The following is a 19,354-nucleotide window of genomic DNA, read 5'->3' as shown; positions in this document are numbered from 1 at the left end:
ATGCTGCCACATTTATGTGCCCATAGGCTGTTATTTTTCTCAAGTCAGGAAATGTTTGCACCAAAACTGCTGGACAGAAATGTCCTCCCAAGTTCAGCTGAAATGTCCCTTCTTAATTTCTTCTTTCTCTGTGGACCTGACTAAAGTGCTGGATTTTGTATTTTTCCTGTTGCACAGACTTCAGCCTGGGTTGTTGGTGAGAGCAGACTTTACACCTCAAGGTTTTGTCCCCATTCAGCTTTAGTAGGCAGGGGGATCAGCTGCCATTGGGAGTATCAGGCTTCATGATGGCAGGGTCAAGGACCTAATGTGTCCCTCCTGGAGAGGTCATTGGTGGAAGCCAGCCCCCTTCCATTCTGACAATCACATTCATAAAAAGAAACTCACATTTTAACAATGGCTTTATATTGTCCATGGGATAGTCTAGGGGAAGGGTGTGATTTCCTGTGAGACCCCTCTTCTCAAATCTAAGACTAAAGACTCTGGTTAAGAGATGCTGATCTATATCACGCTTGAGCCAGAACTGATGCTGAGAAATCCTAGCCTGATGGACACCACATGCTCTTATGCTGGGGCCACCCATGGGAGGGACAATTGGTGGAATAGTCAGTAATTTGACTCTTTTTATAAGCAGAATTCCGAGAAAGTGGTTTGACTAATGTTAACAGTAACTTTTGTGGGGTTTTTTTTTGTGTGTTCTTTTCTTTAATGCTGATTTGACTGAATTCTTCAGAAATTCAAAAGATATAGATATTTCCCTCTATTTGGTGTTCTCTCTCATTCCATGGAAAATTCTCTGCAGGACAGTGAGTTGAAAAGATTATGGCCTTCAGAGTCAGATAGACCTGGGTTAAATTCCAGTCCTACTTAAGCAGCCGTGCAACCTTAAGTATCAGTTTCCTCACCCGCAAATCTTAGTAAGTACTTTCTATATTGGATTGTTGTGAACATGTGTACAAATGCCCGTGTACATCCTGGTACATCATAAGTACTCATAAACAGAAGCTACTATTATATTTGGGGCTGTTGATTGTTTGTTAAGCTTTTATTTGGCCACCACGTATGCAATTTAACAAAAGACTGGAAGGACACACACCAAACTGTTAACAGTGGTGCTGAGGACAGTGTTATATGATAGTGAAGATACTTCATTTACTTTTTATGTATTTTTGACTTATGTGAAATTTTTTTAGAGAACATGTACTACTTTTGAAATTAAAAATCCCATATATTTTTCATTTAAAAATGTAATGACAGTCGTCTGTACATTTCTTTGCAATTTCCTGTGGATCTATAATGGTTTCAAAATAAAAATTTTGAAATCTTTAAATAAGATAAATAACATAAAATAAGGAAATATACATAGTAGATTAATATTAAACCATGCATTGATATATTGGGACTGATGCAGCCACATGAAATATGAAATTTCCATGGTCTTACACATGCTTTATTTTCAGATGTATAATGACATTGGTAAAACAGTAAAATCTCAGGGCTGAAAGGAACTATAGAAATAATTTCAGTGATCTTCACTTAAGACCTGAATCAGTCCTCTCCACAGGAGATCTAGCAATATAGACTTGGCTTGAGCATCTCCAGTGATGAGATCTCATTACTCTCTATTTTATAAAATTCTTGGGGTGGCTCAGTCGGTTAAGTGTTGCACTCTTTATCTCAGCTCAGGTCTTGATCTCAGGATTGTGAGTTCAGGCTCAGTGTTGGGCTGTGTGTCTACTTTGAAAAAAAAAAAAGCTTGTCTAGTCTAAGTTCAGTTTGTGAAACAAGAAGTTGCAAGATTAAAAAATAAAGAATGCATGTAAGACCTTGATATTTATATTTACATGTCTCACTTAAGGAGAAAGATGAGGAGATTTCAGTTCAGGATGCCAAGTGGATTACCAAGAAATGCTTGGAATGAATCAAGTAAGCAGAGTTGTGAGCAGGCAATTGAATCATACATTAGTGTGGGGAAGGTGGCTTATTCAGTGGTCACAACAGAAACTTTGGGATAACATTTTGAAGCCTCAGTTTCCTCATCTGCAAAACAGCGTTAATAATAGTATTTATGCCTTAAAGTTGCTTTGAGAATTCATGGGGGCGATCTACATAGAGTGCCTGGCACATAGCATGGGTTCGGCAAGTATTAAGTAAGAGGCATGGTAATGGAATTTATAATATGTACAAAAGGATAGAAAAACACAATACCCCACTTCAAAGTGCCCCTGACTGGCTAATTACAAATTTGGTAGAAAGGTTTCCAGAACTGAACTGGTGACAACAGGTTCATGTTTCTATCATCACCATAGGCCATTTGAGATGGGAGAGGTCTCACAGGTGAACTAGTCTGGATCTTTGCTTTGGAAATATGGCACAAAAGTCTAAATCATGCTGTAACAGAAACAAATATGTAGGTTTACTCTTCCTGTTTGGAAAGAGATGTGTGGTCTGGTACAACATGTGAGAGGGACAAAACTTGGGGTAATTCAGGAGAAAAGAAGCAACTCTGGGCATCTAACCTCCATGTCTGCTTCTCTGGTTTCTCTACCTCAAATGCCCATCCCTTTAGGGTCCACGGCCATGCAATGACCTTATTTTTTTTTTTTTTTTGTCTTTGAAATTTAGAATTTATTTGAGCATCAATTTTATACTTTGGGCATATAAAATCAACAAATTGGATAGGTTTTTTTTTTTTTCAGTATTAGAGATATATAGTTGCCAGAGAAGTGTTTTTTTGGCTTTTTAAGTTTTTATTTTAATTCCAGGTAGTTAACACAGTGTATTATTAGTTTCAGTCTTTAAAGAAACTTTTTGTTATTTCTGCTCCCATAGATGTTCTTTATGGCCCTTCTTCATCTATTAAACATTTATTGAGGGCACACTATATGCTAGGTCCCAGCCTGGTTTTTAGCACAGAATTGAAAACCTTGGACCATGACTTCAGGGAGCTAATGTTCGAAATGGAATGAGGGGATTGGATCAAGTAATGAGTGCCCTGTTCCTAGACCTGTTCAAGCACAGGTTGTGTGGCCATAGAAAAGTTTCTTTTTTTTTTTTTAATAACCATTTTAAAAGTAAACAAAATGTTACAAAGCTTTCTGCCTTATACTACAATTTATCTTCCCATTAGATTGTAAGTTTGAGGAGGGCAAGAACTTATTCCCTTTGGATTTCTTCATAATACCTAGCCTAGGGCTACATTAGACCTTAAGCAGGAACTAAATTGATTAGAATTGAAAACTACCAAGATAAGAGTGTTGGAAAATACTAAAAGGAAACGAGAATTTCACAGCGTGAAGAATTTTATAGCTGGAGGGCTCTTGCGTACCAAAAAAGGTAGTAATTTGTCTTACCTTTCGACTTTACATTAGGAGAAGCATAAGTGAGGTATAAAGGCTGAAAGAAGTGTTAATGCTGGAATGAATTTTTGAGACAAGATGTAGACTTTTTCTTGGTACATTTAAGAAAGGACTTTTAACCTACTAGTTACCGGCCAGGCAGCTCTGATTGCTAGGTGGGAATAGCCTGGATGGACCGGGGGGGGGGGGGGGGGGGGGGGGGGGGGGGGGGGGGGGGGGGGGCGCGGCTTGGGCATCACCTAAGAGCTTGTTGAAAATGCAGGTGATTTGCATGCACATTAAAGTTGGAGAAGCCCTGTCCTATACAGTGACCTCTGATTATTTCATCTGTTCCCAGGCACCCATATTATAGAGAATTGTACAATAGGAATCTGGACCAGGTGAAAATAGGTCATATATTCCATAGCAATGAAGTAACTTTGCCACAAGCATGTGAAATCATTTGGATTTTCTTTTAGATAAAGTTTCCCATGTGCTGATATTGTGTGTGTGTGTGTATTTTAAGTAGATCAGCAATTTACATGAAAATTAGATTTAAAAATTTTCATCATTGCTTTGTGTTATTGAAATAAAATATGAATAGATGTTTCCTTTATGTGCTGTAAGGGTTTTCACAATCACACCAGTTACTCTGATTTAATTTTTCCTCATTTTGTTTCCTTTGAAGAAATAAATTCCTTAAGGTTAGTCAACAAAACATTTCATTTATCGCCAAGGCAAAAAAAAATTTCCTCTTTTAAGACCTCTAGGCTTATTTTCCACCATTTATATTTAGATTTTTAAAATTATGTTTAACTTCAGTACCAACTTTCTATTGAAATTTAAAAACTTTAATTTCCTCAAAGCCCGGAGACTTGGGATTTTTAGTGAAAATTTGGTTTGCTATTAATCATGTGCCTTGAATTATTAGAATAAAAGATAAGAATGCATGTGCTTTGAAGACTATAAAACACTTTACAAATATAAGATGTCATTATCAGGTAACAAAGTATCATTTTTAATAACAATTATGATTTAAAAATAGTAACAATTATGAATATATGAATTAAACTTTCTGTGCCTCAGTTTCTTGATCTACAAAATGGGCACAATAAGTGGTCTTATTGGTTGTTGTGAGAACCAAATGAGTTAATACATGTAAGAAACTTAGATGTTATTCATGTAAGAGGTTAGCACATAATAGGTATTTAATAAGTAATAAGATTATTATCTAATGTGTGTCTGTATTCATTACTCAGTTTGGAAAATCCTGGTTCAAGTATGTAAAAATGTTGCATCTTTTCAAAGTAACTTGTGTTTTGTTTCTTTCTTTTTTTTTTTTTTGTTTTATTTTTTGAGAGAGAGAGAGAGTGCAAGTGGGGGAGAGGCAGAGAGAGAGGGAGACACAGAATCTGAAGCAGGCTCCAGGCTCTGAGCTATCAACACAAAGCCCAATGCAGGGGCTAGAACCCATGGACTGTGAGATCATGACCTGAACCTAAGCTGGACACTCAACCTACTGAGCCACCCATGCACCCCAGTTTTATTTTTTGAATCCATTTGGACGGATTATACCAAATTTAATCTTTAAAAACCCCATCTTTTAAAAACAACATTATGCAAGATTTTTAAAGTTTATTTATTTATTTTGAGAGAGAGAGGCGGGGAGGGGCAGAGAGAGAGTACCAAGCAGGCTCTGCACTGTCAATGCAAAGCCTGATGGGGGTGGCGGGGGGGGGGGGGGGGGGAGACCGGGGGGAGGGGGCGCTTGAACTCATAAACTGTGAGAATATTGACCTGAATCAAAACCAAGAGTCAGATGCTTAACTGACTGAGTCATCCAGGCGCCCCAGGCAAGATTTTTATTTTTTTTAAAGCCAGACATTTTTGTTTACAGAAGCAGGGTAAGAAAACTTAGTCTCAAATGATTTTTCCTATGAAATCTTCCCCACATGCTTGTGGAAAATGAAATCATAATTATACAGCCAAGGGTTTGAGATGGAAGTTACCTATTCATATGTAACTATTCGTATGTAGGTAGATTCTGAGGGGCAAATGTCTGTTGTATCAAAGTGTAGTGCATAAATGGTGCCTACTAATGATGGATTTTGATGATGATAATGATATTGATGATGATGATAATGGTGATAATTCAACATTGTTCTATACTGACAGAATGCGCACATCAGAGATAAAAAAAAAAAAAAAAAGAATGGATTGGACACTGCTTCACACCCCACCCCATTCCCCTGGACTGCAAGAAATTAGACCAAAGGAAATGTTTTATTTTGTTCTGTTTGCACTGCGTATATATAGTATATCCCATGAACATGTTCCTTGGGGACTGACTTCAAGTAATTAGAAGTCAAATTTTAAGGCCTTTATAAGAAAGCAGTATACATAACTTTAGAAACCATATTATTTAAAATTCCCACACATTGAAAATTTAGTTTTTCAATTTGGATTTCCACAAATCATACATTAGTTTCTTAGAGTAAACCCTTGTGGAACCATCAATTTTTTTTATGCATCAACACTTAGGTTTTTTTTTTCTTTCCAAGTTTTGTTTTAAAAAATTTTTTTTAACGTTTATTCATTTTTGAGAGACAGAGAGAGACATAGCATGAGCAGGGGAGGGGCAGAGAGGGAGGGAGACACAGAATCTGAAGCAGGCTGCAGGCTCTGGGCTGTTAGCACAGAGCCTGATGGGGGGCTCAAACCTACAAACTGCGAGATCATGACCTGAGCCAAAGTCAGAGACTTAACTGACTGAGACACCCAGACACCCCTCCAAGTTTTTATTTAAATTCTACCTTGCTAATATACAATGTAATATTCGTTTTAGATATAGAATTTAGTGATTCAGCACAAACACACAATACCCAGTGTCCATCACAAGTGCCTTCCTTAATAACCATCACTTATTTAACCCATCCCCCTGCCCCCCTCCCCTCATAACCATTGTTTGTTCTCTATAATTAAGAGCCTGTGTCTTGGTTTTCTTCTCCCACCTCCTCCCATGTTTGTTTTATTTCTTAAATTTCACATCTGAGTGAAATCATATGGTATTTGTCTTTCTCTGGCTGACTTATTTTACTTAGCATAATACACCCTAGCACCATCCACGTTGTTGCAAATGGCAAGTTTTCATTCTTTATGATGGCTGAGTAATTTTCCACTATATATATAATATTCATATATATTCCATCATATAATATTCATATATATAATATTCCATCATATATAATATTAACATATATATTCCATCATGTATAAAATCCATATATATAATATTCCATCACATTATAATTTTAATATATATTCCATCATATACTATTCATATATATTATATAATACATATACTATTCATATATATATATATATATATATATATATATATATATGAAGTAGTGTCCAGTCCATATATATAGCGCCTTTTTTTTATCCATTCATCAGTTGATGGACATCTGGGCTCTTTCCATAATTTGGCTTTGTTGATAATGTTGCTATTATGTGTATACCTTTGAATCAGTATTTTTGTTTCCTTTGGGTAAATAGTAGTGCAATTGCTGGGTCATCCTGGTAGTACATTGCATTTTTAACTTTTTGAGCAACCTCCATACTGTTTTACAGAGTGGCTGCACCAGTTTGCATTTCCACCAACAGTGTAAGAGGGTTCCCCTTTCTCTGCATCCTCGCCAGTACCTGTTGTTTCCTGTGTTGTTAGTTTTAACCATTCTTCCTGGTGTGAGGTGATATCTCATTGTAGTTTTGGTTTGTATTTCTCTGATGATGAGTGATATTAAGCATCTTTTAATGTATACATTAATCTTTAAAAGAGATTGTCATATCTACCTTTTTGATATCAGGTGTTCATAAATAAATATACATGTTATTGATTTTTAAAAAAAATATTTATTTATTTAGAGAACCTGCATGAGTGAGTGTGAGCAGGGGAGGGACAGAGAGAGAGGGAGAGAGAGAGAATCCCAAGCAGGTTCCACACTGTTAGCACGGAGCCAGATGAGGGGCTTGATCTCATCATGACGTGAGCCAAAATCAAGATCTAGATGCTTAAAAGAATGAGCCGCCTAGGCGCCCCATGTTGTTGATTTTTTTTAATGACTTCAAGTTCATCTATGTAGTTGATAGAAAAACAGAGAATAAAATATACATAATAACATAATAAGAACTTTCTAAGAATACTCATAGATGCCCAACTCAATTCCAATATTGAATTTCTGTAAATCATTGCTAATAAAACTTAGGGAGAAACAATGCCTATAACTAACCTAGATGGAGTGGTGAGTATTTTTGAATCTTTCGTGGATATTTTATAATCCTCTAAATTTCTTGCAAGTATCAAGCATCACAAGAATCCTGCTTTACTCTTCTTTTCTTAGTCAACTCTCTTTGGTTGATTTCATGTACCTCTGTGCCTTCAGCAGCCATCTTCAACGCAATGACTCCCAAACCCATATCTGCAGTTCTAGCTTGTTTACTGAGGAAAAATCCTTTTTCAACTGCCTGTTGGGCATTTCTACATGGATATCCCCCAAGTACCTGACCTTAACATTACTCAGATCTAATCTACCATCCCTCCCCATACCTGATACACCTCTTTTTCCCCCGTTTTAAGAATGCCTGCCTGCCCAAACTGATTCAGTGTCCTCACCATCCATAATGCTCAAAGTGCTTCAAACACAGCTCCTTCTCTATGAACTGTTTCAGGCATTTTCCCCAAGCTCTAAAACTCTTTACAATGTGTTACAGATTGTAACATATTAACATGTAATAAAAAAATAACAATACGTTACTTTGCTCTGTTTGTAGTTCTCAGACTACATTCCTGGAGTAAACAAAATTGTTTTCATTTTTGTTTTTAATTTTTTAATATGTATTTATTTTTGAGAGAGACAGAGAGAGAGAGCGCGCACGCGAGAGAGCACGTGCACAAGAGTGGGGGAGGGGCAGAGAGAGGAAGCACAGAATCTAAAGCAGGCTCCAGGCTCTGAGCTGTTAGCACAGAGCCGGACTTTGGGCTGGAACCCACGAACTGTGAGATCATGACCTGAGCTGAAGTTGGATGCTTAACCGACTGAGTCATCCAGACACCCCCAAAATTGTTTTAATCTAAGGCACATAGCCTCTTAGGGACCCTGGGGATGAGTTTCACAATTTTCAATTGCATAAAGATTCTGTGCATGTGTGTATTTGCATTTTCTGGATCTACAGATTTTTTATCAGTTTCTCAAAGCTGATGCTTCTCTAAAATCCAGGCTATTACCTTCCAGATGTCCCTTGCTTCCAGCCTGCCCTAACCTTAAAAGTGGTTTATGGGACATTATTGATACTCTACCATCATTCCTTCCCATTCTCACACCAAATCCTGGCTTCCAGGCAGACATCTGAGCTCTCTGCTGGTCCATAGCAGGAGAGAGGCCCCTGATGTCAGAGAACTCAGTTACTTTTGTCCCCAAGGACACTGACAAGAAAGACAGGCCTGGCACAGCTTCACATAGCCTAGCCTGTGCCCCAGGGGCAGCTGATGCCCTGTTGTCTCCTCTGGACAACTAATAAGGTTGTGCTTGAAATAAAAATCACCACACTATGCAGTGCCTGGCTGGCTCAGTCAGTAGAGCATGTGATTCTGGATCTTGGGGTTGTGAGCTGGGGATAGAGTTTAGTTTAGAAACATCACCAGGCAACATAGAATTAATCGGCTAGAACTCGGCAGCACCCAGCTGGGTTTACCCCCTCCACTCCTTGCAACATAGCAGGAATGACTAGAGATAGGAGATACAGCCATAGGTGAGAGGGCTCCTAGCAGAACTCAGAATCCAACAGCTTTCTTGGTAGCCGTGCAGCTCTCAAAGTTCACTCCTTTCCCAGAGATCTCTGGTTCCTTTCTTCTGTAGCACTGGAACAACCCAAATACTCTGAGCTTGTTTTCCTTTGGCTGGGAAGACCAAATGCTTGAGATTTCTGCCACCTGTTTTGCCTGGGATACCAACCTGCTATCTCATTATCCAAGGGGCAGTGTCCTCAGACATGGTTCCCTCCCCAGTTAAAAATGTATGCTCACACCAATTGCATTCATCCTTCAAAGGAAATGTTGCAAAGAAAGTGACTTGATACGATTTGCAAAAGGCGATGTGTACTGAACTCTTATTGTGGCAGAGAAGGTGAGAGGTGCAGGGGTGCCTGAGTGGTTGTTAGTTGGGCATCCAACTCTTGACTTTGGCTCAGGTCCTGATCTCGTGGTTTGAGCCCTGAATCAGGCTCTGCATCATCAGAATGCAGAGCCTGCTTGGAATTCTCTCTCTTATCTCTCTTCTCCTCCCCTGCTCTTGTGCTCACCTGCTCTCTCAATCAAAGTAAATAAATAAAACGTTAAAAAAAAGAAGTAGAGACATGCAAAAATGGGGAAAAAATACTTAAGTCTTAGTGACTTAATATTTAGGATGCCTCCTGCTTTTATCTCTTTCACCTTATTTTTTAATTAATTAATTAATTAATTAGAGAGAATGAGTTGGGGAGGGGCAGAGAGAGAGAGAGGGAGAGAGAAAATCCCAAGCATGCTCTGTGCTGACAGCATGAAGCTCGATCCCACCAACCACGAGATCATGACCTGAGCTGAAATCAAGAGTTGGACACCAGACTAACTGAACCACCCAGGTGCCCCTTTTTTTTCATTTTATTTTTAAAATTGAATTATAATTCACATTTAGTAAAATGCACAGATCTTAAGTGTATAGGTTGATACATTTATATATATATATATATATATATATATATATATATATATACTATAGCCCCAGAAAATTCTTTCATGTTTCATTCCAGATAATAGTGCCCTCAACCCACAGAAGTAACTACTGTTCTCATTTGATTACCATAGTTTGGTTTTTCCTATTTTTGAACTTCATTTAAAGAAAACACACAATATGTATTCTTTTGTGCCTGGCTTCTTTCATTCAACAAAATGTTTATTTAGATTCATCAATGTTATAATGTGGATCAGTAATTTGTATTTTTTTTTTTTTGGATAATCGTGTAGCATTGCACTGTCTGATAAACCACCATTTGTTATCCATTTTCCTGTTTATAGGCATATTGTTTGAGCTATTCTGAAAAAATCTTTTTTGAACCTCCTCATACAAGTCTTTTGGTGAACCATGCATCCATTTTCTTGAGACTATGCCTAGGAGTGGAATTATTGGGTCACAGAGAAAACACATGCTTAACTTTATTAGAAACTGCCAAATAGTTTAAAAAAGTGGTTATGTAGACTTTGAATTTCAGCTTAGAGATTTAATGAGCTGGGAAGCATGTTGTTCCCATCATTATTCCAACAACAAAAAGCAGGAAAAAATGCAAATTAATTACTTTTCTTGAACCCATAAGGAAATTGAGGTTTCAAGGCAACCAATGAAACAAAACTGGAGAGACAGACAACCACACGAGCCGTGGTTTTTTTAACCTAAGGCAGAAACCACTAAATACCTTGTAAACCTATAAGAAGACTCAGTTAAAACTATATAATAAATTGTTCAAGGCTAAGTATAGGCTAGCATAAGAGTGTGAAGTCCCTGAGGGCTGTAGACACAAGGTTTGCATCCTCTTGCTTTCCCTGCATGAACTCAACCAGATGCCCACAGGAAACGTTCTTTGACTGCTTCCCTAACGATGCTATTTGAGGCCAAGCTGGGGTGGAGGGCAAATAACGGGGAAAAGGAGTAGCAGCAACTGTCAAAACTCTTCCAAGATCCATTTCCTGTGTTTTTACTACAGAACAAAAGCTGCCATCTGCAAGGGCAAGAGCTATGAAAATTGTCACCTTAGGGGACTGTGGAATCCCATTACACCACAGGAAGGGAACAAGGCAAAAAAAAAGTCCTACTCCTTGGGGTTGGGGAGCAGGAATATATGCTAGGTCCAGCTGTACAGCTGGAGGAGGGGCAGGAACACTTGTGAAGGCCACACTTCCAACACCCAGGTTCATGGTATCTAAGATGAAGGGTTAACCAGAACATCAGAGAATACCTCTTCGTTGTCCCCCACTGGCCCACTATCAAGCACTGAGTAAAAATAACAGTGGAATACAGCTGGGAGATCTTGAAGAAACAGATTATCTGTAGAGAGCAGGGAAAATGGAAAACACAAAGGTAAAAGGGAGCAGAAATGTGGGCACATTTCACTAGTACACACTAGTCCGCACCCTAGCCACAAAATATCAGAGTAATTTGGAGCATGTAGTCACTCAGGATGACCATGGGAAAAATGGACTCAAGTCCAATTGCTCACTAGATTAACCCTCACACTAAAGAGTTAGTATAAAGAACGTCATGTTCGTCTCCAAGCAAATAAATTTATACTTCAGTATTTACTACCCTATACATGTCCAGCTTTCAACAAAAAGTTATAATGTATACAAAAGATAAGGAAAAATACATTCTGAAGAGGCAATATAAACACCAGAACCAGATCCAGATTTGAGAGAGATTAAAACTATCAAGCGAGGAATTTAAAATAAAAATAATCAATAGGTTAGACATTTTATTAGAAAAAGTAAACAATAGGGGCACCTGGGTGGCTCAGTTGGTTAAGCATCTGACTCTTGATTTCAGCTCAGGTCATGGTCTCATGATTTAGAAGATTGAGCCCTGTGTCAGGCTCCAATGATGACAGCACAGATCCTGCTTGGGATTCTCTCTCTCCCTTTCTCTGCCCCTCTCCTGTTCTCTTGCACACGCTCTTTCTCTCTCAAAATAAATAAATAAACATTTAAAAAAGTAAACAATATACAAGATCAGACTGTTAATTTCAGCAAAGTGATGGAAACTGTAAGAAAAGATCAAATAAAAATGTGAGAAATAAAAAACACTATAATAAAGATGAAAAATGCCTTTAACAATTTTGTCAGTAGACTTGACACAGCTGAAGAAAGAATTGGTGAACTTAAAGATAGGTCAATAGAAATTACCCAAAGCAAACCACAAGAACCAAAAAAAAAGTTAAGAAAAAAAGAAGAATGGAGCATCGAAGAGCTATGACATAATATCAAACTATTTTACACATTATTAGAATCCTAGAAGGAAGAGACAGAATAAACAGAGCAAATATATATATTTGAAGAAATAACAGCTGATAATTTTCCAAAACTTATGATACATTGAGAAGTTCAGAGAACCCTAAGGAGGATTAATACAAAAACAAAATAAAACAAAACAAACCACCTACAAAACCCTAGGCATATTATATTCAAACTGCTATAAAGATGGGAAAAAATTTTTTGAAGACAGCTAGAAGGGAAAGACCCAACTTTACAGAGGCCCATGAATAAGAATTACAGCAGACTTCTCATCAGGAAGTATGCAAGCAAGAAGACAGTAGTGTGGCATTTTTAAAGTGCTTTTAAAAAAACCTGTCAGCTGAAAAGATATCCTTTAAATGTTAAAAGAAATAAACATATTTTTTAGACAAGAGAAAACAGAAGAGGTGCTTTGCCAGTGGACATACCCTAATAGAAATGCTAATGAAAGCACTTCAGAAAAAGGATTGTGATACAGGTCAGAAACCTGGATCCTCATCAAAACAATGGTAAATATTAGAAATGTGTTAAATGAAGGTAAGTGTATTGGGTTGAATCTTCTCTTCCCAAAGTTCATGTCTACTGAGAACCTCAGAATGTGACCTTATTTGGTAATAGAGTCTTCGAAAATGTAATTATTTAAATTAATATAAGGTAATACTAGATTAGGGTGGACCCTAAATCCCAAGACTGGTGTCCTTACAAGAAAAGGGAAGGACACACAGAGATACACATAGGGAAGAAAGCCATGTGATGAGAAGCAAAGACTGAAGTGATGCAGTCACAAGCCAAGGAACACCAAGGATTTCCAGAAGACACCAGAAACTATGAAGGAGCAAAAAAGAATTCTCTGTTAGAGCCTTCAGAGAGAGTATGACTCTGCTAACACCTTGATTTCAGAACTCTAAGTCTCCAGAGCTGTGAGTGAATATTTTTGTTTGTTTGTTTCAAATCACCAGGTTTGGGATAAGTTGTTATGACAGTCATAGAAAACTAAGAGAGTGAAATAAAATTCACTTTTATTTTTAATTCTCACAATTGGCAGTTTAAACCAAAAACTGCAACAATGTAGTGCATGTCCATAGCATATGTAAAAGTAAAATATGTGACAATGATAGCAAAAGGAAGCAAGGGAGAAATTGGAAACATAAAGACTTAAAACTACACTGAAGTGGTATATTATATGAGGTAGACTCATATTATTTACAATGCATCTTGTAATTCCTAGGGCAACAACCAGAAAATTTTACTAAAAGATAAAACAATAAATAAATAAAGGAGATAAAAAAAGAATCATAAAAGATGCTCACTTAAGCATACAGACAGAGACAGAAAAGGAGAGAACAAAAAACAGTAAGTAGAACAAGTAGAAAACAGCTAGTAAAATGGTAGGTTTTAATACATACATATCAACAATAATCACTTTAAATGTGAATGATCTAAACAGCAGTTAGAAGGGATTGTCAGATTGGATTATTTAAAAAACACTATCCAACTATATATTGTATAAAATAAACCCACTTTATTGTTTTTTAAATGGAGATGATTTTAAAATTTATTTATTTATTTTGAGAGAGAGAGAGAGAGAGAGCATGGGAAAGACAGAGAGACAGGGAGAGAGAGGATCCCAAGCAGGCTCTGCATTGTCAGCACGGAGCCCAATGTGGGGCTCAAACTCATGAACCATGAGATCATGACCTGAACTGAAACCAAGAGTTGGATGCTTAACTGACTGAGCCACCCAGGTGCCCCAAGAAACCCACTTCAAATATAAAGAGATAAAAGTGTTAAAAGTAAAAGGAGACAAAAAAACATACTATGTAAACACTAATCAAAGTACTTCACTGATTTTTTAAAGTAGTCTCTATGCCTAATTAGGCCCTCAAACTCACAACCCCAAGATCAAGAGCCCCACCTAACCCCACCATCTATATATATATATGGCGGCTATGGCAATTTCAGACAAAACAGACTTCAGAAGAAGGAAGATTATCAAGTATAAAAAGGAATATTGCATAATAATAAAGAATTCAAATCTCTAGGAAGACGTAACAATCTTTAATGGGTACATGCCTAAAAAAGAGCTTCAAACAACATAAAGCAAAAACTGATCTGAAGGGATAAATAGATCAATGCACAATTATAGTTGGGAGACTTCAGCTCTCCTTTCTCATTAACTGAGAGAACAAGCAGGCAGAAAATTAGTAAGGATATAGATGACCTGATCAACTATCAACTAACTTAATTTAATTACGTTTATAAAAGAACCCACATGACAAGACCAGAATATATACTCTACTCAAGTGCATATAGAACATTTGCTAAGATAGATCATATTCTTAACTCTAAAAAATTTAAATTTAAAATAATAAATGTCATGTAAAGCATATTGTTTGACTATAGTGGAATAACGTTAACAGTAAGATATCTGGAACAATCCCTCTAAATGTTTATATATTAATCAAATATATTCATCAAATTTCAAATAACTCATGGGACAAAGGAGAAAGTCTTAAAGTAAATGAAAAAATATTTTGTACTGAACAAAAATTAAAGTACAGTATATCCAGTTTTGTGGGATACAACTAAAATATTGTTGAGGGAAACTTATACCATTTAATATTTATATTAGAAAAGCTTACATCTAAAATCTTAACCTAAGTTTCCACCTTAAGAAAGTAGAAAAAAGAGCATGTTAAACCCAAAGCAAACAAAAATTACAATAACAAAATTAGAGAATAAATCAATGAAATTAAAAATAAAGAAAATCAATGGAATTAAAAACTGTTTCTTTGAGAAAAACAATCAAATTGATAAACCACTAGTGAGACTGGCCAAGTAAAAAAGATATAAGGCATAAATTTCAATTTCAAGAATAAAAGAGGAGACATCAATACCGACCCCCTAATAAAAGGATAATTATAGAATATTATGAATGACTCTGTTCATAAACTCAATGAGATGAAATGCATCACTCTCTCGAAAGATACCAAGAAGTGCCAAAACTCACATAAGAAGAAATAAATAACTTTAATGTTATGTATGCTAAAGAAATTAAATGTGTAGTTTAAAACCTTTCAGAAAATGAAATCCAGGCCCAAAACAGGTTTATGTTTTGAATTTGACCAGGAATTTAAGGAAGAAATAATACCAATTCTACATATTCTCTCCTAGAAAATTAAAACGGACAGAAACTTCCAAATAAATTTTAAGACCAGTATTACCCTCATAATTGATAACAAAACTAGACAGACATTAGAAGAAAACTATAGACAAAAAAAAGGAAGAAAAAAAAAGAGAGAAAACTATAAACCAATATCATCCCTAATGAACATTGATGCAAAAATCCACAAAAAAATATTAACAAATTGAATCTAGCAATATGTATATATATGTAAAGGATAATACATCAAAATCAACTAAAGTTGATCCAGGAATGCAAGGCTAGTTCAATATTCAAAAAGTCAATCAATATAATTTATCATAATAACAGACTAAATAAGAAAATACATTATAATCTTGGGGGCCCTGTCAGTTAAGTATCTGACACTTGATTTTGGCTCAGGTCATGATCTTTGGTTTATGAGTCTGAGCCCCGCATCAGGCTCTGTGCTGATGGTGCAGCACCTCTCTCTCTCCCTGTCTCTGCCCCTCCCCTGCTCTCTCTCTCTCTCTCTCAAAATAAATAAATAAACTTAAAAAAAAGAAAATACTGGGGCGCCTGGGTGGCTTGGTCGGTTAAGCGTCCGACATCGGCTCAGGTCATGATCTCACGGTCCGTGAGTTCGAGCCCCGCGTTGGGCTCTGTGCTGACAGCTCAGAGCCTGGAGCCTGTTTCAGATTCTGTGTCTCCCTCTCTCTCTGCTCCTCCCCTGTTCATGCTCTGTCTCTCTCTGTCTCAAAAATCAATAAACGTTAAAAAAAAAAAAAAAGAAAATACATTATAATCTCAATAAAGGCAGAAAAATCATTTGACAAAATTCAATTTCTATTCATGATAGAAACTGTCAGTAAAGCACAGATAGAGGGACTTTCCCAGCCTGATAAAGGGCACATGATTTTTTTTTATTTTTTTTAATTTTTTTTAATTTTTTTAATTTATTTTTATTTTTTTTATTTATTTTTATTTTTTAATATATGAAATTTACTGTCAAATTGGTTTCCATACAACACCCAGTGCTCATCCCAAAAGGTGCCCTCCTCAATACCCATCACCCACCCTGCCCTCCCTCCCACCCCCCATCAACCCTCAGTTTGTTCTCAGTTTTTAACAGTCTCTAATGCTTTGGCTCTCTCCCACTCTAACCTCTTTTTTTTTTTTTTTTTTTTTTTTTCCTTCCCCTCCCCCATGGGTTTCTGTTATGTTTCTCAGGATCCACATAAGAGTGAAACCATATGGTATCTGTCTTTCTCTGTATGGCTTATTTCACTTAGCATCACACTCTCCAGTTCCATCCATGTAAGGGCACATGATTTGTAATATCTCATATTACTTTTTCCAAGAGCCACAAGCTGAGTGCTATTAATAGAATACAATGAGGAAACTAAGGAACTGAGATCAGCTAATTTAACTACTGTCTCCATCTAGTAAGCAACTGATGTAGGATGACAATCCACATCTATCTGTCTTAAGAGCCCACTCTTTCTGCTATAACATCTCACTTCCCAGTTTGAAAAACAAATGGAAATTGCAATCTGCAGCAATGGCCTGAAGATTAGAATGGACAATGTAATAGAAAATTGGTACTTGCATTAATTCTCTTTTCAGAAAATACATAAAATTTGGCTGAGGATAAACTTTGGATTACTAAAGTCTACCTTTATGAGGAAATTATGTTAGTATATATGACCAGTTAAAATGTCATATCTTATAAATCCTAAAATATAAATGTTCTTATTGAGAAAAATGAGATCAATTTATAGAAAACAAACCAATAAAATTTTATTCTGAAGAAATTAAAGGTGCTCACAAATATTTATGTATGAAAATTTTCATTCTAGTGTTTAAAATAGCAAAAGGAATGGAAGCAATCTAATGTTCACTGAAAAGGAGAGATTAAATTTATTTTGTATGGTAGAATAAAATGCATTTGTGGGAATTTGTGCTCCCGATATTTTAAGCCTATAAATAGAGATCAAGATTCATATATAGAAAAAGAGACTAGAATGGAATACACTAAATGATAACATTGATGCTGTGAATGGTTCTATTCTTTATTTCTTTCTGCATTTTCTTAATTTTTCACAATTATATTACTTAAAAAAATAAAATATAAAAAAAAGAATTTAATGCAGCAAAGCATACAATGTTAGGAGGAAAGTTTTGTAGAGGCAGAGAGAGATGAGCTTACTCTAACACAGGGATTATCAGTTTATTGAAGGTTTTGACCAAATCTCCATTTATTTTCATGCACCAGAAGCCACACACAAATCTGTAGGAGATCCCTGGGCCTGAGATGGCTGGATTTGTTGAATGAAAAGTTGTGGTCTCCCAACAGGTCTTTCCTATACATCTCCCTCCACAGTCTAGACCATTCTATCTCCAACATTATTTGACATGGCCTTGCAAGTTAACAAGCCAATTTGGGGTGCTCTTTGTACATTCTCATAAGGCTTTTATTTTTCTCATTGTTTTGTAGCTATGACACCACTTGAAATGAACAATCAGACAGATGTCACTGAATTCATCTTCTTGGGATTTTCCAACCACCCCAAACTACAGGGCTTGTTTTTCCTAGTTTTCTTGCTCATTTACCTGACAACACTCCTGGGGAACATGCTCATTATAACAGCCACTAGAGTCAGTCCTGCTCTCCACACTCCAATGTATTATTTCCTCAGCAACCTGAGTTTCTTGGACATCTGTTATACATCCACCACCATCCCCGTCATGCTGGTGAACTTCTTCCGGGAGACGAAGACCATCTCATATGAGGGCTGCCTCTCCCAGATTTTCTTCCTCGTCACATGTGCTGGCACTGAATGTGTCTTATTGGCCACTATGGCTTATGATCGCTATGTAGCCATTTGCCACCCTCTTCAATATCCCGTCCTCATGCGTGTGAAGGTCTGTATTTTTTTGGTGACTGGGTCCTGGCTGTGTGGGCTGGTGAATTCTGTGACACACACAGTGCTGGCAGCCACCCTGACTCTCTGTGGGCCCAACCAAATCAGCCACTTTCTCTGTGACATTCCTCTGCTCCTGAAGCTCTCCTGTTCAGACACCTCTCTCAATGAGTCTGTGCTTCATGTGGCCAGTGCCACCATTGGCCTGAGCCCCTGTCTGTTTACTGGAGTGTCCTACATACTCATCATTTCTTCCATTCTTAGGATTCCCTCTGCTCAGGGCAGGAGCAAGGCCTTCTCTACCTGTGCATCCCACCTCACTGTGGTGGTGGTCTTTTATGGAACAGCCAACTTTAACTATGACAGACCCAGAGAAGGTTACTCCCTAGACATGGATATTCTGGTTTCTGTGCTCTTCTGTGTTATGACTCCCATGTTGAACCCCATCATATACAGCCTGAGAAACAAGGAGGTCAAGGGTGCTCTGAGGAAGCTGGCTGCAGGGTATATGATCCCTGGCAATATTAACGTCTAGATCAATGGTCTTCAACCAGCATGAAAAATTTCCAAGATATTTTTAACATGAATAGTTTTAGAGTCTATATCCAGATCCTCAAGTCCTACATACCAGTTCCCAAAATTGATCTTCTCAGGAACTTCTTTCTCTCCTCTTTTTCCACAGGTACTCTGTTTTCCACTTTGCAAAGTCATAATGTGTCAGATATTTTGTATTTGTTCTCAGCACCATCTCGATCCTTCTAAGTTCTCCCCACATCATAGGAACTGAAATCCTTGGAAACCCTACCAGCATGTTTCCATTTTAAATTCTCCCAATGTAAGTGCCTGGGTGGCTCAG

At 37.1% G+C, this 19,354-nt stretch overlaps 1 protein-coding gene across 1 annotated transcript; it reads left to right on the top strand.

The window, feature by feature from the left end:
- Positions 1-18,049: 18,049 nt before the first annotated feature.
- LOC109259137 (olfactory receptor 5V1-like) lies at positions 18,050-19,033 on the top strand. Its single transcript, XM_019436493.2, has one exon. The coding sequence runs from the start codon at positions 18,074-18,076 to the stop codon at positions 19,031-19,033; it is 960 nt and encodes a 319-aa protein (XP_019292038.1). The 5' UTR covers positions 18,050-18,073.
- The last annotated feature ends 321 nt before the right edge of the window (positions 19,034-19,354 follow it).

This window comes from Panthera pardus, unplaced genomic scaffold (genome assembly GCF_024362965.1).
Source record: "Panthera pardus isolate Hobbes unplaced genomic scaffold, ASM2436296v1 HiC_scaffold_11, whole genome shotgun sequence".
NCBI classification, from domain to species: domain Eukaryota; kingdom Metazoa; phylum Chordata; class Mammalia; order Carnivora; family Felidae; genus Panthera; species Panthera pardus.
Note: the sequence above shows the minus strand (reverse complement) of the source record. Positions and strands in the feature narration are given on the sequence as shown.

What these genes read in the sequence shown, in the direction of transcription:
- LOC109259137 (XM_019436493.2), top strand. Translation starts at nt 18,074, where the DNA reads ATGACACCACTTGAAATGAACAATCAGACAGATGTCACTGAATTCATC.